Source organism: Apostichopus japonicus, chromosome 22 (genome assembly GCF_037975245.1).
Source record: "Apostichopus japonicus isolate 1M-3 chromosome 22, ASM3797524v1, whole genome shotgun sequence".
Classification (NCBI taxonomy): Eukaryota; Metazoa; Echinodermata; class Holothuroidea; order Aspidochirotida; family Stichopodidae; genus Apostichopus; species Apostichopus japonicus.
In genome coordinates, this window is record NC_092582.1 from 9716422 (window position 1) to 9741696 (window position 25275).

At 34.9% G+C, this 25275-nt stretch overlaps 1 protein-coding gene and 1 long non-coding RNA gene across 5 annotated transcripts in view; one reads left to right on the plus strand and one right to left on the minus strand.

The window, feature by feature from the left end:
• Positions 1 to 25275, plus strand: part of LOC139964183 (E3 SUMO-protein ligase PIAS1-like) — a 59124-nt gene that overhangs the window by 3893 nt on the left and 29956 nt on the right. The window contains exon 1 of one of the 4 annotated variants that reach the window (XM_071965584.1): positions 7006 to 8541. The exons of 1 other annotated variant lie outside the window; for it this stretch is intronic. Coding sequence is in view for 2 of the 3 variants with exons in the window: in XM_071965586.1 (XP_071821687.1) it covers positions 8538 to 8541 (4 nt within the window). In the remaining variant the exon portion in view is untranslated. Of the gene's footprint in view, positions 1 to 7005; positions 8542 to 25275 lie in introns of those variants that run through there. 2 more of the 4 variants (XM_071965586.1, XM_071965589.1) reach the window with 2 other exon arrangements.
• Positions 1093 to 23790, minus strand: LOC139964186 (uncharacterized). Its single transcript, XR_011791909.1, has 3 exons — positions 23650 to 23790; positions 6835 to 6948; positions 1093 to 1643 (listed from the first exon to the last, which is right to left on the minus strand). It is a non-coding gene; the product is annotated as an uncharacterized lncRNA (long non-coding RNA).

The window sequence follows — 25275 nt, forward strand, 5'->3', positions numbered from 1 at the left end:
TATGTTTTTAAGTTGTGTTCAGTTTTTTTTGGAACAATGTGGACATAGTTTTGCGAAATTTCGTACTACACTCAAAACGTAGTATATTATAGAGCCTATTTTATCAACCACCAACATTATCGGTATGGATTGTGTTGTAGGCCTACTAACTTTGATTTATTTGTGTATAAAAATGAACAATAAATAGCTAGGCTACAAGATCTTCCCTAACACGTGTTATATACAGATAGGCTACAAAAGACAAAATATAAGAGACAAACACACATTTTTAGTACCTCTCTGGTCTCTAGATGCTTATTTCTTTCATATGCATGGCAGTTATACAGACTTCACTTAAGTTCACTACATAACAATAAACTTGAAATTTATACTAATTACAAAACTTTTTAAAAGTTAAAAGTCATACTACAGAATATAAATCAAAATCTTTGAATATAACACGATCGCAAAGTGCAGACAAATCAAACCCATCCTTTCCCCTCTCTTACCTCCAACGATTATGGACTTGGGTATATACGCATGGTATATTTACAGAACATACACTCGAAGCTCTGAGTCTGACATGATGTAAAATACAGTATGAGAAACAAATACGGTATATATGGTAGTCTCACACAACTTCCAGATGGTTGAAGCTAGCTCACTATTAACTTTAATTCTCACATAGTGACATAGCTATGAGGGCACATGAATCTTTGGGGCTGCCCACATCCCAGATCCTGGTTTACTTGATTTCCCTCCTTCGCATGTATATTGCACAGTATAGATACATATATATATATTTATATAGGCCTATAGAAGTCCTCAGAAAATGAGACAACTATTTATCTTCAGTAAATCCTATAAATCTGATTCAAACCTGTTCTTTAGTCCCTGCACATATCCACCCATCTCGTATTGTAATTAAGGAGTTAAGTCTACAACAAAGTAGGCAATGCATGTTAGTAGCCTCCATGGTTTTGGGCGGTATCCTTAACCCCCCCCCCCCTTCCCCACATATAGGCTACAGTAGGTCGAAGTATGTGTACAGCTCCCAAATGTGGCCCCAATCAAACGGCCGGTCACACAACGCATTATCTATAGGCCTTATTTTAATTATATTAACAGATATATGTTTATCATATAGGCCTATATATGTCGGTAAATCAAAAGGAGAATTCTGAGCAGTTATAGGCCTTGGTCTACGTGACCTGTAGTCGTCTAGCCTAACAGTAACATGAAATGAAAAATATTATACCTCATAAACCTCAGCTCAACGAAAGTTACCACTGAATTTCGAAGTAGGCTACTGCAAATGAGAATCATATCACATAAATACATAGGCTAAACTAAGGTTATTATCAACTTACCGATTCATCAGTTAAAAATTGGCACAACTTTAGTCTAGACAGTATTCTCTTGAAAATTCCTCTGGGGAGCTCTTCTACTTACAAGTTAAAGTGTTCCACCTGCAGTATATTCTGTCCGGCTTAACTTACTAACAGCAGTACGTGGGACGTCTGTATTACTAGTTTTGATCCAAGTCACATGAAACAACACGAATTGCCTAGCTGGCTACTTGAAAATCCATCTTTATAAATACCACCCCTTTAAGGTGACAGAAAACGCAATAAATATCTCCAAAACAGCCGATGTATGTACCACTGTGAAAGAACAAAAATAGCTGAAATAAATTCCATATTCGGAGTAAATATTTGTAGCACGTAAACTGTTGTGAATACCGCACACACACTGCATGAAACGAACGCCTGCATGCACAACGTTAGCACAACGATCGGTCTTTCCCCAATTCAAGTCTCGACAAGTTTTCCAGGCTGGTGCACGGCGATAAAATACAACCCGGTCCTATGTGATGCACGATAATCCCTTCTCAAACGACAGACAATCTGAGAATTCTTGTTATCAACAAGCACAATTCGTTAATAAACAAGTCTCTTCAAGAAAACTACGGGTTTTTCATTTTCCTTCGAGTTTTTGGCATGTACAGACATGTCATAGCGTGTATAGGTTATTCCCCTTACGTATACAGCTCGAAGGTCACGTAAGTGCAACAGAATGGAATGTGAAAACAAACGGAGCTGATAGCGCCACATACTGTACGTACGCCGCGTAACCAACAGACTTTGCATAGCAACAACACAGGTACAGGTGGATGATTGAGTGGGCGGGGTTTCCCCGTATAGTACGTGCCATGACGTCATGGAAAGCTATGAGTTTGCCGATCAGCTCCATCGGTTTTGGCGCCAAGAGCAATAACGAGAAAGAAAAAAAAAAACACTTTGTTTTGGATACAATCCACGTATATCATACACAGCAACGAGCTTATTCCATGTTCACCAGCGAGAAAATTTTCAGAATATCATTTCAGATCTACTACAGTTTGTAGGACCCAAGATGACCGTTTGTAATTTGCTATCTGGGAAGGGGGGGGGGGTGGGGGTATAAGTTAAGATATAAATAACAATGTGTTACTGGCAAAATGAGATTATCCCAATGTAATAGAAAAAGCAGGTGAAAAATTCTCTGAACCTTCCCCTCTCCGTTTTCGTTTGTAGGGATTCACTATACCACAAGCTAGGCCTACCTGAAAATTTCAACCATAGAAATGGACAGGGCTGTTGCGCCCGGGTCCAAACTTGAATCCAATCTTTTGTGGATTTGTGGGACTCGGGTTGGCTGATACTCGAACTTTTCTCTGACTCGTGGTGCCCATGCACATGACAGTGTCAAGGAGTGAGTCCATCAATATTTGATATTCTCTCTAATTCAATGTTGTATATGTTTCGTTTCATAAACGAAAAGACAAGCAATCGCTTGCTGCTGTATGATCTTAAAAATCTTGAGAAATTAGAATGATTGGCTAATTTATGTAGAGTATGTACATTGTTGCCCTATAGGACCGTAATATCAAATCTGAAACGGTGCTGAGTACTACAGTGCTCTCCTAAAACATCTTATATCACAAAAACCTCATCCAAATTGACGGACAGTAGGCTATATATGAACTGTGGAACTTGCAACCGCCCCTAATCTGTTTACTATACAACAAAGTTACTACATATCAAAGGGGAATAGTGTACTTACATATACTATATGGTAAATTTAAAGATTAAACGCACTATGGAAGCTAGGGTAATGGGAGAGTACGGATTAAGAAGAACTTAGAAGAAAACTTTACGCAGATTATAAAGAAAGAAGAATGCTGATTTTTGCATTATTTCCTTCTGCACCTCCTTTCTAAAAAAAAAATTTAAAAAAAAAAAAAAAATGTAATGTAATGTCAGAAATTGTTTATGGACAGTCTACTTGGCATAGAAGATAATGTCATCAGTGAAGCAGGTAGTAGTTCAGACCACTCAACCGAATCACGTTTTTTTTTCCTTCTAACGTGACAAGGATAATTAAATGGGTTGTAGCTCTACAATTAAATCTCGCAATGTATTGAGTTATTGCAAACCAAAATTTGCAGGGGACAGTGTGCCGGGTGTTACGTATACCATGCACGAAATTCTAACTGTATTCAAAACAGAAAATTACTGTAATATCAAATATATTGTCCACGTGATCATAGTCTCCAAAATCAGGTTTTACTTGCTTATAAGTTTTTGGAGATCTGAAAGACAATTTTAAAGTCATCGCTTTAGATATAGACTTTAAATATGAGTGGGATACATGTCAACATTCGGATAAAACGACCAAAATATGAGCCTAAAAGACAAACGTTTGAGATAAAGTGTCGAAATTACGTTTACGTTTACATTTACATTAAAATTAAATGTTGACTTATATGAGAAGCCAAAGGTTTGACCCAAAAAGCTAAAATTTCCAAGCAACGCTCTTTCGTAGGGCCTCTTGTGACACACTGATGAGGTGGATGAGCGGGGGGGGGGGGGGGTGAAGGCATCTTCCTGACTGTGGCGCCTGGAGCGCAGCATTTTGCCTCCCTCAGTCTGGTTCTTCAAAGCTATAATAGGTCAAATACTGTGTTTTATGACAAAAAGGGAGGAACTTGAAGAAACTGAAGAAGATGCATTCCAAGGAAATTTCTTCCTTACCCCTGCCTGACCCCTGACCCCTGCCTACCTAGCTAAACTAAACACCTCAAACATATTGTAAGAGTATAGCTACGGTGAGGTGAGCTTTAGAGGGATGGGGTGGATCACAAAGGGGCTAAGAGAGGAAATTCAGTTATGTTAAAATCGAGTGCATAGTTCCTACACTGGACTCGGATTCGATCTTAGACAAGGATTGGCTGGAATCGAACTTCACGTGGATCTTCTTGAATCGACTTTAAAGTGCTGGAAACCTATGATTTATCTTTGAATATGGAGTCAAATTATTAATTTTTTTTTGTACATCCAAAAAGTTTTTCTTTACCACTTCAGTTAATTCCCTTGAATATTGAATAATCAGGGACACAGAAGAAGAGGGGGTGGGTAGAGCGGGGAGTATTTACCCCCAGAAAGGGGGAGTGGATACATTCCAACGAAAGTGAGTTATTCCTCACATTAAAAGTTTTGAACATTATTTCGTGTTCAACTTGATCGCTGCAAGAGAACAAGAAATATCTGAAGCGCTGTCGGTAGCTTTCTCAGGGGATTCTTCTACCATTCTTTCTGTTTTGAAAAAGTTGCTACGAGAGAATAAGACAAATCTAGAATTGCTGCAGTTTTCCAGGCTTAGGCCCCTGGACCCAACATGCATGGTGGCAAAATAAGATACAATCAAAAGAATATCGGAGGGCTCCTTTTTCTGGCATGTATACGATATACTTGTACTAGTGGAAGTCACTTACGAGTCTGAGGAAACAACAGATGTCTGAATTTCCCTTCCATCGTTATAGTCGGGGGATGTTTTACCTTCTTCACACTTGCTGTGGATGAAGTACACCTCCTTTTTTTTGATCTTCACACAAGTAGAATATTTCATATCAAGAATCCCTGCCTGAACCAAAGTTTCTTTCTGTCCGTTGTAGAGCTGTTTCTGAAAACCAGGACTTTCATACTGTCGGCAAAAGACTCAAAAGTCCATCGTAACACACTCTATGATTCTGACAAATTCCACCTCGAATGTACTATTAAGTAAAACTCACCCGACCCAGGGCCGTCTTAAGAGATCACCGGGCCCTGGGCCCGGCAATGGAGCGGGGCCCCTCAATCAAGTGAGTTCGAAAAAAGTTGCGTGAAAAATTGACATCCTTGACAATCGCTCAAGAATACATATGCCTGCATTTACCACCCCTCCCCATAGGCGTAGGAGCCTCATTTGATTTGGGGGGCTGCAACGACTTGCCAGAAAAATATAACCAACATTTTTCACGCGCTCCGCGCGCGTTCCACGTGTCAACGTGCATATCATCACATGCCAATATCATAAAATCGTTTTCCGTGTTATTCCCTTCCATATTGGTTAGAATTATTGGGAAGTCGTTACAACAATAATGATAATAATTATATAAGTTTAACCATTGGAAACACAAATTCTTCTTCTTTCAGTAGGTGCCAGTGGCGGAGCAAGGGGTATTGGTCAGGGGGTCGGAGAGAATGGTCTGTAGGGGCGCTTTCGACACTATCTAAGCGGAGCGCCACTACAGGTTGGCGCGGAGCTTACAGAAATTTTTTGAGTAAAGATACTCCCTAGATCGCCGGAATTGACCCTTTCCATGCCTTGCTAATTTGCAGATAAACAAAGAATAAATATGTGTCATCGCCATTTGTCAGAAAATTGCACCAAATGTGACAAATGTCAATAGGTATTTGAGAGCGCAATAAAAAAGTCAATAATCGCGAATAAGTAAAAAGTGGTAAAAAGCTGAAAAGGGCGCCAGCAGTCCATTTGAGTCCGTCAGGGGGAGGGGGGGTATCCCCTGACTGTATGGAGGCTCCTCCACTGGTAGGTGTCCGAAAAATTCTCAGCATATTGCCCGAATTTTCACCAAAAAAAAATGAAAAACATATTGCAAATTATTCTTCTTTCAGTAGATGCCCGAAAAATTCTCAGCATATTGCCGAATTTTCACCAAAAAAAGAAAAAAAAGAAAAACACACTGCAAATTATTCTTCTTCCAGTAGGTGCCCGAAAAATTCTCAGCATATTGCCCGAATTTTCACAAAAAATATTGCTTGGGGGCTGCAGCCCCCCCCCCCGCCTCCTACGCCTATGCCCTCCCTATGTCGCGCATAAAGCATAAAACTTTAGCTGAATAACATACGTGATATATCTAAAAGCTGAAATACATTATAGAAGAGTAATCTTCCAGTTGCCCTCCATCCCTTCCCTAACAATACTGGACTCACCATTTGTAACACCCTTGTGTTGAGTCTTTCAACTGGGGGAACTAACGGAACTTGCGGCATTTCTTGATCGTAAACTGTTGTATGATTGGCTGAAAGTCAACCTTTTTGAGGTGTTTTGAGGTGTTGTAAGCCTTCGGGCATTGTATATTCCAGGGTGTCCAACTCAGATTCGAATATTTAATGTAAAACTCTCAAGTGTTTCACCAACTCTCGTCACAAGTTGTCAAGTATCGAATTCAATCAGGCATAATGGCCTATTCAATAAGTTTTCCTCCCAGATTAAGACATGGGGTTTCTACGATTGCGGGGCCCCTGACATCGCGGGGCCCTGGGCCAGGGCCCAGTGGGCCCATGCCTTAAGACGGCCCTGACCCGACCCCCCCCCTCCCCCACAATTCACTCACCCCAGCCAGACTGGGCCCGAGACAATTATAATTTATACTACCAGTTCACCTAGTTTTCTTATTTATATGATGAAAATGAGAATAATGAATATGTTAGTATTTATCCAATAATTCCAAAGTTCTCTATAACTTACCCCTGTAGGCCTTTGGGCTGTAGCTCCCTTATTACCCTATCGTCCTGCCTGCTCTGGAGTAGGAATTAATGCTCCACCCGTTCACACTACCCAACCTTTCGATTTGATCTAGATCTGGCAAACAAAAAGAACGTTCTGAATACAGTGTTACAAGATAACCTACAACGATCCTCAATATAACAATACACATAAGGTCATCATCTCAACGCAGAGGTCAACTTGATCCGAGGATATAAAATTGATAAGATAGGTCGTTTACATTACAGATTTCATGTGCAGCCTTTTGCTTATGAAAAGACGGCACTTCATATAATATCACAGATAGCTCATGTTAATGAATCATTACCCACGCTGTATTCACATATTAATTACCGCCGTAGAAGCAATTCAAATTTACATCCGTTTCTTAGAAGCTGCTGATTGGATAACCATAGACAAACGTATGCGAAATGATAGCATGCGGGAATTTCAAATGCTTTCACTTATAACACAACCACGTACGTGACACATTAGCCCGTGTGTATGATACATATGTGTGATATGTACATCTATATACATATATAGTAATATTAGAAATATCTCTATACACTGTCAAACGCTGTTTCGTTCTTACTGAGGCTATACTATAGGCTTAACGGCAAACTGTAGTTAATATTCTATTGAAAATTATCAGTGTTTCTCTTGTGTTTGCTTCGTAATAAAAACTGTCTTTGTGATCAATGGATGTTTCTGTGACAACCGGTTCGTATATATGAATGCTTACTCGGAGACAGTAACATATTGCTGCGTTTTTCATTCATGTTTCAGAGGATATGCAAGGTTGTATTTGAATGAAACCGATATTCATATGAGGATTGATTCATGATTACCATTAACATCACTGCCTTTGTTTCGTACGAAAAAATCTCAAATGTGATAGGTGACGTTTAAAATGCCTAAACTGTTACGTGTACTTTCGTGGTAACATACAACACAAAACATTCAACGGTATCTTTCCATGATATGGATAAAGATATGTGTAGTGTATGATCAAGAAAATGGACATATAATTATGATGCCTCTCAATCGAAAATAAATAAACAACGACAGTATGTGTCATGAATAACATTTGTTTAACTAGGCCTTTAACTGTCATTATTTGATTTTTACAATGATTGGTGTTTGTTCTTCGGTGGACACAGAGAGACATACCTTGACCATAATCAGAGATTTATTTTTTCGCCTCTTTTGATACGTAACAATTGGATTAGTCGTATACCGTATTCTATACGATCTGCATATGCAAGATTTATTGACTGCTTCCTCTGGTATGGAAAAAATGTCTACTACTGTGTACAGTTAGACACATTTCATTATTAGCCATACGCATGTCTACTGGGAAGACTCGTGTGATGTTATGGAATAAAGAAACAACTATAAAGACCAACAGCGGCGGCAACATCATTAAACTACAACAACAACAACATGAGAATTTACCTATTACCTTTGACATGTGATGTACAGATCGAATTATATGAAAAAAATTCAATATAGTCTTAATGCACATGAAATATACTCTTCTGCGACATGATTCTAAGCAGGTGACAATTTTTAAGAACCATTTGTTTTGTTTACTGCAATTGTATTGTTTCAATACTTTGTAGGATATTCAAATGTTACATGTTTTATGGTTTTGATCTGGAGGAACAATTGCAAAAGTGATCATGGGTAAGTCATTATTTACTTTGTGGTAATATTATTATTATTTTTAGTCTAGGTCAATTATCCCTAATTATCTGGAAATTAATTGGAGTACAAGTAACAAGATATTTTAATCGGTTATCCGTAATTGACTAATTTTTTTACGACGAGGCAATGGACAAAAACGTTTCCTATAGTTTAGTGTTAAATAAAACTGTCATTGTAAACAAACAATGTCACACGAGGACTTTGCTACACTATCTCCACTGCATTATGAACCCATTGTTAGTTGCCACGAACACTGTTGACATTGTACATGTATCTCCTATATATTGACTATAGCCTACGTACAAAATGATTATTTAAGAAAAGGCTGCTTCAAATCAATTTTACTAGTTTTTAACACTTATAAACTGATCTGATAGTTAGTCCATGCTTACAGTTGAAATCAAATGATTGCAATTATATATAAAAGTTATTACAAGTGTTTGTCCATATGAGAAATGTAAGGTAGTTCCCTAGCTTTTGTTACACTAAGTGAAGGCCAATAATAATAATTAGTTAATCAAATGACTTTGACTTAATTCTCCCTAATTTCGTCCCTCAGGGTAATTTCTGTTGTTTCAATCACATGCAAATAGCAAATGTAAAAATTCAAACTGCTCGAGTTTCCTTCATTATTTGTTTTTAGGTATTACATTTGTAAAGCGCTTTGCTGATTATGCGCTATATAAATATTACTTATTATTATTATTTGAAATAAAAGTTAACTAGTGAGCTAATGAGTTCATTTATATGGCATTTAAGATAGGAAGGAATTTTGAGAAAAGATATCCTCAACAACAACTCACAAATCCTGCCTCAAAATGTTTTAAACTATATTATAAACTAAGGTTATCATCTTTAATTAAAAAAAAAATAATAATTTCAATTTTAAGTCGTTAACTGTGAGTTAATGAGCTTTTTTTTCCTGATGAAAGCGAGATTGCTGCAGACTATGTGCTTCTACTTTCACCAATCATCTACAAATTGTTAGCAACAAAACAAACAATCGCTGAAATAATGTTAGCAATCATGTTAATTGAATTAACAGCTGTGAACAACAATTCTTGTAGATCTATTTGAAAAAAAAGCACATTGTCATCGAGACGATGCTTAGATTTTTGTCTTTACAAATTTTGAAATGTCGTTTTTATTTCGAATGCAAAATCTAAGTGTAGCCTGATAACTTATACCGGCCTATATGAAGTCAATGTGACCGTTGTGGCTTCACAACATAATGTATACATAGCCACGTGGGTCCACAGGTTTATCTATCGATTCGATAGCTTACTGTGTTATAGGTACTGTCTAACTAAAATGACAGAGAACACTTGATTCAGGAAATACATTGTTTTATAAGCAAGGCATGGTTTTTCTACAAGAGAAAATAAAGACAACCTTTTGACTGTATTGCTGAACTAATAATTCAGGTCTTATTCCCACTGACTCAATCTTCAATTAATTTGAACTATTCTTGAAAATTATTGGTAATTTTGAAAGTTGAGGAATATAAAACTATAGATTTCCGATAAAAGGGTGATGTTATAACATAACAATAATCATTTATCATCACTAGATTAATAAAAGAAGAATTTCACATGTCTTATCTCGTGTTTGAAAATTACAAATTACAAAGAAACGAAAAAGAAGAGGCCCTCCCTAATTTGTGAAATCAAAGTAAGAAAGGAGTTGTTGCAATATATATATCGTGTATATACTGACACATCGCCTGGTAATGAAAACGTCAAACCATTTATACCAAATTGAAGAAATAAACAACACTGCATAAATTCTACAAAATAAGATTTCACTTATTTGAAGATATTTTCAGCAAAATTTGAAAGCTTAATTGAACCAGATACCGACCTTCACTTTTCACATGTATATTTTACAAGATAAATTTTATTATATTTGTGCTATTTGTAAAAATAGAGATTAACAATTGAAGTAAATTGTTGACCTTCTTCAGCATACAGATAAGACAAAAAGCAAAACCCAACAAGAGCAGTTTCACTTTTAACTTACACCCAGTAATTAAAAGTAATTTCGACACTAATAGCTGTGACGGTTTCTATTTGACAACAATAATGCAATATGAAGGTTTTAATAACTTAATCCTTGACCGCAATATAGTACAGGTATGTAGGGTGCCAGTTCACGTTCGTTTAGATTGAAAAAAAAAACGGAGAATATACCATGACTTTGAAAATGTTAAGTAATAATTAACGATATTATACTGTATTATATATATATATATATATATATATTACCGGTATTATACTGATTGTATCTTAATTAGTGATTACTTATATGCAGCATTAATCCAAACAAATTATTCAGGTAAAGCAAATAATATTTGGTAAGATGATATAGTGTAGCCTTTACCTAATTATTATGCCTTTGTATGCTACTGTTCTATGATGAAATGTTAATTATTTGCTCTATTTAAATTTAATCCTTTTTTGCAAAAGTAAGTGAAAAGGGCGTCTGAATTACTGGAAGTAAAAAAACTGGTACAAAAAGATAAATCCATTCAGTTTAAAACCAATATACGTCTATCATCAAACCACTTTGATGAATAATTTATAAATATATATACATACTAATAGTCATGATTTTTTTTTCAAATTTATTCATTACTTTTCTATTGCATATCATTGCCCCTGTATATGGAGCAGTTAAATTTATTCAGGCACCCGTATCCGCATATACCCATTCGTTTACCCAGGGAACTCCCTATAGTATAGTTTACACATTGACGTATTACGCACCCCTGGTTAATATTTGCTTTGATACACTATCATAATATTTCAAGTACTTGCATTTTCATTACTATACTTAGTCATCGACATAGCCCTTTATCATTAATTTCAGGATGAAAAGCTTCTTATTTGTTCCATTTAATGTAGAATATGAAATATGTATAAGAATGATCAAACAAATCCCATCCATATCTCCCTTTTTTTAATTAAAAGTTTACAGTATGGTATGTAAATAATGATATCATAATATCAAATCGCCCTACCCTCTTGCAGGATACATATTTCAAGCATGCAATCGTTGTGGTTAAAAATTGCAACTGATTGCCATTATAAGCTAATGAATATAAGAGATTAGAGATCACAAGAATAATTGGAACTATATATGTAATTTCACATATAGTTATGTGATGTGTACTTTACAAAACTGGCAGACAACACGAAAGACAATATACTTCCACATACTCTTTGGTTGAGTAAGCAATCATTTTAATCTTTTAAGCTTCATACGTTATTGTGTTCAGTTCTCCCTATTAACGAGTAACTACTAAGGGTATAGTCCAATTGTAGATCTATTTGAAAAAAAGTGCATTGTCATTGAGACGATCCTTAGATATTTGAGTTTTTGTCATGACAAATTTTGAAATATCGTTTTTATTTCGAATGCAAAATCTATGTGTAGCCTGAAAACTTATACCGGCCTATATGAAGTCACTGTGACCGTTGTGACTGCACTACATCATGCATACATACACGTGGGTCCACGGGTTTATCTATCGATTCGATAGCTTACTGTGTTATAAGTACTGTCTAACTAAAATTACAGAAAACACTTTATTCAGAAAAAATAGTGTTTTATAAGCAAGGCAGGGTTTTTCTACAAGAAAAAATAAAGACAACTTTTTGACTGTATTGCTGAACTAAAAATTCAGGTCTTATTCTCACTGACTTTATCTTCAATTAATTTGCACTATTCTTGAAAATTATTGGTAATTTTGAAAGTTAGGGAATATAAAACTAGACTTCCGTTAAACGGGTGAAGTAATAAACATACCAATAATCATTTTTCATCACTAGATCAATAAAAGGAGATTATTGGAACTCTATATGTAATTTCACATATAGTTATATGATGTGTATTTTACAAAACTGGCAGACAACACGAAAGACCACATACTCCCATATACTCTTTGGTAGAGTAATCAATCATTCTAATCTTTTAAGCTTTCATACGTGATTGTGTTCAGAACTCCCTATATTAACGAGTAACTACTAAGGGTATAGTCCAATCAAAATATTTTCCTCAGAGTTAAAAAAAAAGAATAAGGGAGAAATAGAAAGAAAGAGAAAGAGAAACCCATTTTATTTACTTTGTGACCTTCGAATTGTATACTGCTTATTTCATTGTTCAAGGAACAAATTATCGTTAGATTGAGCAAACATGTTCAATTTCCTGGTAACTTCTTTTAATATTAATTGTCGAATGACTGAAATAGTCGAAAATCTGAACATCTGAAAAAAATACAGTTTTATGAAAATTTACTGCATTTGCTTATGATGCTACCATGAAACCAATTTCGTTTTATGCATCATATACCTAGTTTTCCTTAGAACCTGTAAAGGCTTAAGTACCAAACTTTTATGAAACCTTTATTGGATTAAGAACTTTCAAAATATACATATGGCAGGAATTCAATCTGAATAAAAAATTATGTAATAGTTTAGCAATGACATTAATGCAATTGTTAGCACTCTTATTCAGATATTTTAAGTTTATTAATTTGATCTATTCATCATGCTGTTGGCAGTGTTGGGGCTATGTATACAAAGTAAACAGTACTATATCGTAAGTAAATGATAATATGACAACTACAAAATATATACAAAATATCAAAAAGTGTGATCGAGACGTGTAATATCAGTTCAATGCCAACAAGTAAAATTTGAATTGTATAATCTCGTGATGAAATTAAGCTTTATTTCAGTCAAATTAAGTGGTATAACTACATGTAATATGAACGACAACCACACCAGAAAACTCAATGTTGTTTTATCAAATTCTATTTGCAATAAAAAAAAATGTAGGAAGAATTGTAAAAAAAATGTCAGAAATGTGTTCACTGGAAAGTACAATCGGTTTGCGTTGATATCTACAAACTTTTCCATCTTACAATTCTGTTAAACTATATATCTCAATGGTAGGAAAAAACGTTTCTTTCTAATGACAGAAGGTAACCTTTAGAGTTTAAACAACGAATTGACAGATCTAAAACTTATTAAAGTCATCTATGTTGTCTGCCATTTGCATAAAGCCTATAATTCGATGCTAATTTAGAAACAACAAAACTGTTTGCAATACATTGTGAACAAATATATATATATATTTTCTCTTAAAACGTGTGGCTAAAATAACGTGAAAAATAGTAAACATGTGACCCTTCCAGTGTAGAGCATACCAGTGTGATCAGAATACTGTAGCTACTCATTGTCAACTTGAAGTCAAAAGAAAACAGAAAAACGAAAGTTCATCACCATCAAAGTAATATGCTTGGTTTTGGGGGGAGGGGAGGGGGAGTAGGAAATAAATATTTTCATTAACTATACATGTATTCGATAGAGGAAACGTATATGTAAACACTGATGCCTAGAGAAATGTACATACTCAGTCACATTAACGGGCATGTATCTATAACATGTTGATATGTTCATGATTCAATTTCTAAATGGAAATAGATTACCGTTAATTTGTAATTACGTTCAACTTTCAGGTAGCAAGATATGCTACTGAATTCATACAACCATTGAATTATAGTTTATAATATGGTTGGCTATAATTTACCTTTGCTGGGACCAAAACAGCTGTTTCCCGAAAAGATATATTAAAACAACAGCCGTATACCACGTTTTCCTCACACAACAAAAATGGCTGTCGTCTTTTTTCCCTTTCCCGTAACAATATTTACATTCCACTATAATGACACCAATAATTCAAAGGTAGCCATTCCACGAAAATAATTCCTCTTGACGTCCAAAGTATTAAATTAGAGCAACAAACAATCGAATATCAAGAAGCGATAAGCTCAGTAAATATTTGAACAAGATTTACTATCCTTACAACGACGTTATGAATTTTCACTGAATACGTGGAAGTTGGTAAGTGAATGGCTTACTGTCTCGGTTAGGCGCGAAAAGAGGCCGCGATTCCTACTGACGAGCCCAATGGGAGACGTTTTGTTTCAATATACCCTTGCATGGTTGGAGCAATGATGCTTCCTTCCGCATACCAAACTTGGTTAGTCAGGAAAATGCAATGTTCCCACATTGCGAAACCGTTTTTTTTTTTCTATTTCTAGTACAAACCATTTTAGTATGGCAATTGATTCTGACTGGCAGGTTGGTATGAAAACACAAATGTGTGAAAGAACTAGTAAAACAATTATAAAGAAACGAAAAAACAATAAAATTGTTCTATATAGTTGAGAAGATCATTCCCTGTTCTCACTTTCGACTTCTTACAAAGAATAGCCACACATACAATGTTTATTAAGAACTGTAAAGTTCTAACAATTAATATAGTTCAATTGTCGAAAGCTTAATTTATTTTGCATCTGTCGATAGGGGCTAAATTAGTGACAAAAGAAAGAGCGAAACTTAGTTTGCAAGGTGGTTATATTAAGGAAGTATGATAGGGATAGAATACAGTGACGGAAAAATTGTTGCTTTAAAACATGGATTTTTTTCCAGCTGGAAATAATTTTACTTCATTTTAAATAGTTATGTTGTCATGACGTAAGCAGTTTTATGTTGTTGATCAAATCTTCTTATTCAAAATTTGTTTCCATTTGAACAAGCAAGTGTGGCAGATTTTCGGTTACGATTCCTGGCCTTTACTGTATTAGTGGTGCTATTGTTCTGTTGTCAGACTACCTCCTGTGAAAGTTTGCTAGAACCGGCTCTTTTAACTATTAAACATATAGCTACACAGTGTTTTCAGCAGATTTATAAGTTAATTAATTGTTTGTTTACATATAATTATAGTTCCACTGATTTAAAAAGGCACACCAAAGTTTGTTTCTGCATGTAAACCTTACTTAAGTTAAGAGCTTACTCTATACGTAACCATACACATGTATAGGACTGTACTACGTCAGTTTGGTTGTTGACGCCCACCGTCTTGAATGTCATTACCGTATAGACCTTGTAATAATACATACCTGCACATTTCATATAAACGCCTGTGCGGGAAATTTGAATTTGAACGCTCTGCAACAGGATAGACAGCCTACAACAGTATAACATACACTAACGCTAGTTGATTTATGTGTGTATGAAAGTCCTAGAGATTAGCCAGAAATTTGTCTAGCTTTGAGCCTAGTCCGGTGATACGAAAGAGTAGGCTCGCAGAGTCTCGCACAAACCTGTTCGTCAAAGTATGCAGGCCTATGCAAACTGTTGCCTCAGTTATTTCCTTGTTATAGACAGTTAGACAGACATGACTGCATTAGTGCACTATAGTATTAAAAAAAACACCTTTATCTTCAAAATGTGGACAACTCTGGAAAGAATTAGATTCAATTTGGAATGTTGAATTTGCAGGTCAAATGTAAATATGTCAAAAATGCAGACGTCCTGCGTTTTATAAGACTAACAACAACAACAAAATTGTATACTCGTACGAGGAGATGTACACATATGCGATTTATTAATATGCGATTTATTGGCTTAAGGTTATCACTTGCATGATATCAACATGGAAATATCGACTGATTAGCTCTGCAGAAAATCATAAATAATAGTCTAGAAAGTGTGAGCAACCTTAAAAATTTTGGTAATTGTACTGGATGTGCTATATGGATGAATGTCATGGAAATTGGTATGGATTCAACCATACCACTAGATCTTTAACTTCTGAGAAATAATCATTTTATGCCTCATATATATGTAGAAACTGTAAAGATGGAATATGCGAGCATTGCAATGCTAATAACAACGGAAATATGTCATTTTTTTCTTAAAGTCCATTACTAATATTCTTAAATATGAACTTGAATGATTCAAATTTCAAAACATGTTTGTATATTCGTTTTTTATTGTTTTTATTATTACTTTTCTTATCGCACACTGATTGAAGTAGGCGGGTACTTGTCACAAGACGTATGTCCTTATAATACTGCAGATTCAATGTTAAATAACTCTTACTTTAGGATGCGACTGATATCTACATGATAGTAACGATTTTAATAAATGGTACTGATGACAATTCATTGTCTAAAACACACAAGAACAAAGTAATTAAAATAATTTCTATCATAATAGATTTCCTGTTTGTTTAATTGTCGCCATACATGTTTTTGATATAAACACTTAGAAATATACACCTAAGTAATAACTATAGTACATACCGTATGTGCAGTTTACTTTAAACCAGTCAAAGCTTCTTCTACGGTTCTATTGCATCATTAATATGAGGTGCCAATACACGAGTGTACATACCTACCATTGATGCGAGCACAGACACAGTTAACTATGTAATACATGAATAGGGACAATAATAGAAACGAGAAATACATATGCAATTAACACTAGGTTAGGGTATAAATAAACACAATTTTTTTTTTACAATTCTAGTTGAAATATTTAAGAGCTTGTTTATATCGATGTGGGCGTTATATCTTAAAACCTGTACATCAGTTTGTGAGTTCTACTCCTCCGTACAAGTAAAGTAACGTGATGTGTAATCCTTTCACGCTAAACCAATCTTTTACTAGTGTTAGGCCTGTTTATGCGATGTATTGTTGCTACCGGGATGTATAGGCTTATACACAGTACATATGGCGACATGTTATTAAAGAAACATAGGCCCAATGTTAGGTTGGACAGTGTATAAAAATGCAGAAATGAAATTAAGTCTATCATTTTCCATGAATTTACTCAAATAGATGGGAATAATTTACATGATGTTCTCGTTGGTATGAGAACTGTGATATGTAGCTTGAGTTTGATTTAAGAGTGACTTGTGGTTTTGTGGTAATGAATAGTGTACTGTATTTATGGGCAGACTGGTATATGACCGTTCACATTTATATATGAATACATGCATACAGTTAACAATTATTGTACAACGAGCTGTTTCTATTTCCATGTTCTTCAGTGCTTTTCTAAAATATCGAAATATGACAATGTCCAATGAAAGCTATAGCAAAACCACCTTAAGAAAATAGAAATTCACTTGGGAAGAAAACTAGGCACACTTCACTGTATATACCTTATTGTATTATGTGATTTCTTAATGACGAGTGTATCGTTAAAATAAAGTCAGGCGTTACAATCATGGCAAGATGATAGCCGTTACAGATCATGGAAGCAATCAAAGCAAGATTTTTTTTTTTAAATCTTGTAATATATTTTTCAAGTTATGATTTAAAAGGATAACGTGAAACTGATATGTCGTTAAAGTTAATCCTTACATCTACCAAGTTTCATGTTTGAATTCGTCTTATGTAACATAAGGACTGGAGAAAATAAATGCGGATCTCATCCACAAAATTGAAACCCGTTCCAACCAATCGCTAAGCTGATTAAATCTTGATACAAGGAAAAGAAATAGTACTTAATATGAAAGCATTTTCAACATGTGTTGTTCAATTAAACACAATTAAACACATGCATTATGAAGCTATTGTGTTTAAGCTGTGTATAGGCTCTCTCCCTGTCTCGCCCTAGTAATGTACAAATACGTAAGGCTTCAATCTGTACATATGTATGATTCTCCATTTTCAAGATAAAAGCCAAACAAAATTCGACATTTATACTTTTCTTGCATTGAAAAATTTAATACATTACCATCAAATCAACAAATCTTTTTGGTAACTGGTTTTCACTGCACACATATGGTACGATTGGATCTTCAATAGTGCAGGCCACGTGGTCATATTATTTGATAAATAGTTTCCTCGTGAGTGAAGAAAACCCAGCTTGAAACGGATTGTAGTGCTATTATTGTATTTAGCATGTAAGGATGTAAGATGTAGCTTACTTTGACTAAGGCGACTGGATATTTTACACGAATCTTACAAACCAATTTAGTACATCAAAACAAAAACATCAAAAGAAAAGAATAAAAACGAAATAATAGAGATGAGACTACATCTGCAATCAACACTAGGCTAGGGTCTAAACACACACAATTTAGTGTTTACAATTCTAGTAGAAATATTTAAAAGCTTGTTCATATCGATGTGGGCGTTATATCTAGAAACCTGTACATCAGTTTGTGAGTTCTTCACATTCGTACAAGTTAATATAAGTGATATATAATCCTTTCACGATAAATCAATCTTTCACTAGTGTTAGGCCTGTATATGCGATTTATTATTGCTACTGGGATGTATAGGCTTATAAACAGTAAATATGTCTACATAGGTCTTACCTGGGTATAGGCTTTCTCTCTGTCTCGCTCTAGTAATGTACAAATACGTTAGGCTTCAATGTGTACATATGTACGATTCTCCATTTTCAAGATCAAGCCAAACAAAATTCAACATTTGTACTTTCCTTGCATTGAAATCTTTAATACATTACCATCAAACCTTAGTGATCATTTGGTAACTGGTTTTCACTATATCCATATGGTACATTTGATCATAAATAGTGCTGGAAACGTGGTCATAGTTTTTTTTTTTAAATTATATATAATAGCTTGTGATAAATAGTTTCCTCGTGAGTGAAGAAAACCCAGACAAATGAATCAGAATCAAGAAAACCGAAATCAGAAACAAAACATAAGCAAGTAACCGAACCACAAGGATCAATATTATATTTTAATTGGTCAGATTGAACGCGATATTAAGGTAAAATGTTCAAAACATTGCTTAAGAACATGATTACAAAGAAAAGAAATCTGCTAATGACTTTTGAAGTAGACTGATTAAATAGATATACTGTAATTATTCAGTAGCTGTATTTCTTGAGATGAATCTGTGTAGGTGTTGCGGTTTGTTTGTTCTCATGTGAGCTGTGAGCAGTGGGTGTCAATCAAGGTCAGCATGATATCAATCAATAAATCTTAAAAGAAGGAATTGCAATTTCTGAAATAGTTAATTCGAAATACTTGGTAAGTACAAGATATGTACAGACTGGACATTTTCCTGTAGGCTACCTATCTAAATCCACTTATATTAACAATCATGTAGGCTAATGAGAAAAAAAGGCTCTGTGTGAAAGGGGTTACTCATTGTATGGAAGCTTTCTGTACTGTATAAAAGCAGTAAAATGTAGTATTGCTATGTCGATTCACCTTGTTATTAACATAGTGTAAGCTTACATACTTAATCAAACATATTCAACTTACCTTATACATTTTATCACGTGTACCGAATGCGCGATGTTTTAGTGCTGGCCTTGGTTTCTTCTTGTCATACAGCGTTTTACTAATTTGTTGTTGTATTTCGCTTCGATTCTCTGACACCATTATTTCAATGATGACTTGTTGCACTACTTCTGCATGATTTAATGCATATGTTTATCGAGCTATATTTGGAGGAAATCAAATTGGTGTGGTGTAGGTAAGGCATCTTTCCTTGGACAGGTCTGAGTTTGCAGACACGGTAGTTGGTTTGTTGGGCGGGTAGTGGTGATGTGTATGTGTGTGCGTGTGTGTGGGTGGATGGGTTCGGGTGGTTTGTTTTCTTCATATTAAAGTTGTGGAGGAAAAATGGATGTTTACCTTACCATATACTTCTAATAAGAAAGGTGAAAAGAAAATTCCAGATGCTTATGTAGCAGAGTTTCTCTGAGCTAGAAACATAAACTGTATTCAACAATCTACTGTAGTGCTTCTTTAGTTCAGTACAAACGCACTAGTTTGGAACCACGTTTGGCGTTAAATTATAGGAATTGCCTCTTTGATTCAATACGCGGAAACTATGTATTATATAGCACGTGCTAATGTACCACGTTTAGTATCTTTGATTACACAGTAGTACACATTCAGAGTGGATCTCCCGTGACCGACCATTACCCAGGACCATGTGTAGTAATTATTCCCTATGAAAGGGAATTGTGATACCTTATTTGCGATTCAGAGGCTCTATATTGTGTGACATTTCTTAAAACTTCTACAACAAGTTCTTTTTAAGGTGAGTTACACGAAATTAAATCAACAGTTCAATGAAGAATGACTATAGAAAATTCAATTACTTTTAAGGATGTAATTGTGAGAGTATAGTAGATATCGAGGAATCAGGTCATTTAAGTTTAGATTGATTGAATTTTCTCTTACCTTGTCCTCAGAATGTTCCACCTAACAAGAATGAAATTGTTCCATCTGGTCTCCATGACTCTTGAAGTAACGTGTAAATGAACGTTTCAATTGCTTGTACAAAAATATTATTCCTAATTCCGTTAAATGTCATCGCACCAACCACTATAGCTTTCCTGTACAATGCATTTCGAACCCATTTGCACCAGTAAATAAAGGGCGTAGGTTCCGCAGTTTTGGCGGGAACTGTGACGTTTTAATTGACATGAATAAACATGATCATTCGCATTGTTTGTACCGAAAGGAAGAAAACTGAGTAAAACCAGCAACGTCGGTGTGAGTGTATAGTTTGGCAATATTTATCATTAATATAGTATTGCTTACTCACACGATGATATGCAACTGTACTCAGAACCATGTTTTGCCTCGCCCTTTTAGTCAGTTAACGTGGGAAATGGGCACGCTATACATTAGCACAACTATATGTTTTGAAGTGGAAAATGAAACTATATGGTTCACAGCGGCTAATCAATAGTTTATGTGTGACTTTAATCTCCTCGAATCCCATATACTGCGTCTCGTTTCATTTGGCACATAGTTCAATGTGTTATGGTAATTGATATGTGTATTGTAGAGAATACAATTCTAACATACATATAAATAATATGGTTACTTAAGGACCAGATCAATGGAACAAGAGCAAGTTTGAAATCATTGCAACCACAATCAATAGGTTACACTTCCTTCCCAACTCTGTCGCTGTTCTTCCAAAGTTGAGGTATGAATAACATATAAACTTAGGCTTAACTGCCGAATTCTGAAATTCGATGTCAATCTGAAGGCTCTTGTAAAGCCTTAAAAAACATATTCCGATTGCAATTTTTCTCCGGTGTAATTACATTTGACACACTATTTAGTATTCCTTTAACGAAATTGGCTTTATGTTATTTAGGGATAAATGACTTTCTGCACCACTGCATTTAGGAGTGAAAAGTGAGGTGCTATAACCGCGGTGTTAGCATGGTATATGTTTACCTTAAATTATGGAAGTGAATTGGCTTAATTCAGCAGTAATGTGTTGTTCTTTTTTTTTCTGTCGAAGATATCAAACCATTTTCGGTTTTGGTATCAGTACAGATATCAATGTACCCTGGTAGGCATGATCGCTGGTACAAAAGTGTTTTTGTAGAGAGGTCCAGTGCTACGTTACCATGTTTTTTTATATGGTATAGAAAAGAGGAATCCTAAACATAAACAAAATGCTTAATGCTACATACAGATGAAGCTATTAAACTCATTGTTATGTATATATACATTTCTTTTCGATGTTTGCTGAAATGTATACTGCTCCACGTCATACTTTAAACGTTCCGATAGGAGTGTCGTTACCGCTAAGGTAGTGGACTTAAAAGACGAGAATTGTAAAAAAAAATATGATAAAAAATAAAACAACAGTCAAGCGATGATACTATTGAATTTTCTTTCCCTATTTGGGCGTACAGACTTCTTTCACCTGTCCTGATATGAACGATTAATATATTCATTAGAACTTCCATACAGTTTTGTCATGTGTTGACATTACTCATGCTTGATTTCCACGTACTTAAAACCAAGATGATTTTACGGTAGTGTTAAACCAAGACCCATTTAATCTAGACTGTTGCAAAAGGCAATCACTAACACGAAGGCCAATTATTAGAACAAAGTCAATACTTCCTAAGCCACTAAGATATTATGGTATGCAGTTTTATTTAGAGCATCGAAAAAGGAAATTTGAAGGAAAAAACAAACCACGTGTGCCTTGAGGTCTAAAAATTCAACCACTGCCTTCCTTTGAAACAAGCTGACTGCCAGTTTATGGTATAAAGCAACTTCCTCCAAATAGCTAAATAGATGCAAGTCCATGTGGGAACATTTCCTAGATTGGTATATAAAGATAAATCATGGTCGTACTCAGTGCTGCAGAGTTTTCAAGATATCACATTTTGTATGAAAGTGTCGATCTTGTTTCATATGATACACTCTCGCGTAGTTTTCTGGAGGTATGTACCGTCAAGATATACCATTTCAAAGCCAGATTAATGCACACTATTTGTTCAAACTTATGGGAATGATAAAGTATTACTAGAGTGGTAAAATACAAAATGGTTGTGCTGTGTTTTAAAAAGAAAATTCAGAATTCTGTTTTAATCCTTTCTAGATGTCTTTGAAAGATTCTATATTGGTGCTGTAAATATGAAGCAATATTAAAACAGAAGAATGGAAATTAATTTCATGGCTTATTGCATTTTGAATGAATAGAGGAGGGAGAGACGTTACTTTATATGTATTTGTTTTGTGATCACTTATGGAATTTCAGTGCTTTGTGAAAATTCAATGTTCTGGAAACTGACAATGGGAAAAAATGAGTGTCTGAAGTTGAATCGTAGTTACTCACTTCAATTTTAGATTGTCAACTAATATAGCATACTATATAGGTAGCGGGTGTCTAATGTTATATATAATTGTCTCTTACGGCACTCAAGATACTGCGTTTGAAATCTGCATATACTGCTGGTCTATCCTATGGTAGATTTGGAAGGGTCGTTGAAGGGTCGTTGAAATATAGTCGTGATAACAGGAATTAGATATGATATTTACTTCCTTACTCAACAGTTAGGGCAGATTGTTGTATGTACTCTCCTTAGATAATACACAGTTAAACATAGATATTTCATTAAACATGACAATATTTCACGTAAGCACGGTCTTGTCATCTTTCAAGGGAAGCTGTACACCATATTGTGTGTGGAAAATGTAGGCCAAGTAAAGGTTTCTTTTACAAATGGAGAAATGTAATTGGTATCCTTCGATCCGATAGGATGTAATCTTATTATATTATTATATGATATTATTACTATATTATTATACTGTGTCAACAGACAGCAATTCGACCATTTTATTGGTAAGGGATGTGGATGAATTAGGCGGGATTATGATTATCTACAGAGCAAATGACAGCCTCGTTCCCTAACAGTCTATAGTACAAATATAACCCACAAAAGGGTCAATTTTGTAAAAGAATGATCTACTCACCAGTTAACTTCGTCAGCATGATGTAAATTCCAAGTGTAAACCTGTTTGTCCTTCATGTCCGTTTCTGGGAATCTAACTTCATAAGAAGTTAAAACGCGTGCAATAAATAAAGCCGTTTTTTTGTCGTTAGGCTATTTGTTTTATCACTTTCAAAATGCTGATTTAGATCAATGTTATCACCAAGTTACTTCCAGTAGACGTGTTGCAATGTGAGTTAAAACATGGTACAGCTTGTCAAGTCCATTCTGCATATTTTTAATTTTCTCTGCTTTAAACAAAGTGAAATGTGAGATAAATTGTCTTGTATACATACGGGTTAACAAAGGCTCCTGTACAAATATTGATAAAATGTGGCATTTTAGAGAAAAGAGAAATTCAATAATCCGTCCATTGCAAAAATTCATCCCACGTGGCTTTTCCTTTTATCATAGCTCAGTGACAAGTTCAGTCCGACCGAAGTATTTGGAAGGTACTCTTCTGGGTATCAGGGCTATGCACACACACATATATATAGCCTATACATATATATATATATGTATTGCCACATGCGATGATTGGTCAGTTACACTCACGTGGTTTCTTCTACCAATGAAATGGTACATGTCTTGCAAAGCTTGAAAGCACTAATTTACATGTTTACTGTCTAATGCGCTGATTGGTAAAAATAAAACACATTGTGTTTTATTCTACCAGTAATGATACAAAGAAAAGGTCTTGCTATACGGAAAAGGTGTTGTAACGGTTTGCAAACTTGAGCAATCGGGAATTTTATCGCTATGCAACTTTTGGGCAAGGAAGAAGAGCATTGTATAAGGTTGCCTATTTCCGCCATGCAATGACCTTAACCGTTACGCCAGACATTTGGTATAGGCCTATGCTAATTTAATATAATAATACTTTATTTTTGAACTTAAACCCTGGTTGGATTGGATTTGGAAATTGCCAAATAGCTTAAGTCATGTTTGACTTAAAATGTACCGTATGTGAACACAAAGTTCAACTTAGTTATTGTGATTGCTCTATTAAGTTGTAACACTTCAGTGTACAAAGTAATTCCTTGACTTTAAAAAATATGAAAGACTGTCATAAAGAAAAACAAAGACATCAGTTTTCCCAACATGAACTATCAAGTTTGGCTTTTTTTTAAAAAACTAAAGAAAATAGTTTAAATGTTTGTTTTTTGCCATTACTTAACAAGGAGGTATTGTATGCAGGATACATTAGACCGGTAGTTCTTAATTTTGTCTTTAAAGTTATAGTCGACACCTTGGTGAAAATGTGGACGGATCAAAGAGGAACATATTCTAAGCATCCTGGTGAAATTCGCATTGATCGTTTTCGAGATCACAACATTTTGAAATATATTTTATATTTTTCTTCAACACGGGTAACATCCAATTTGTTTCTTCAAAATTCGGATATATTACCATCTGAGGACGTTAAGGTCACTGTAGTATTTATTAGAATATATAACCATCTGAACACGTTAAGGTCACTGTAGTATTTATTAGAATATATAACCATCTGAACAAGTTAAGGTCACTGTAGTATTTATTAGGATATATTATCATATATGAACACGTGAAGGTCACTATAGTATTTATAACTTCACACCCCCTGCAGTAA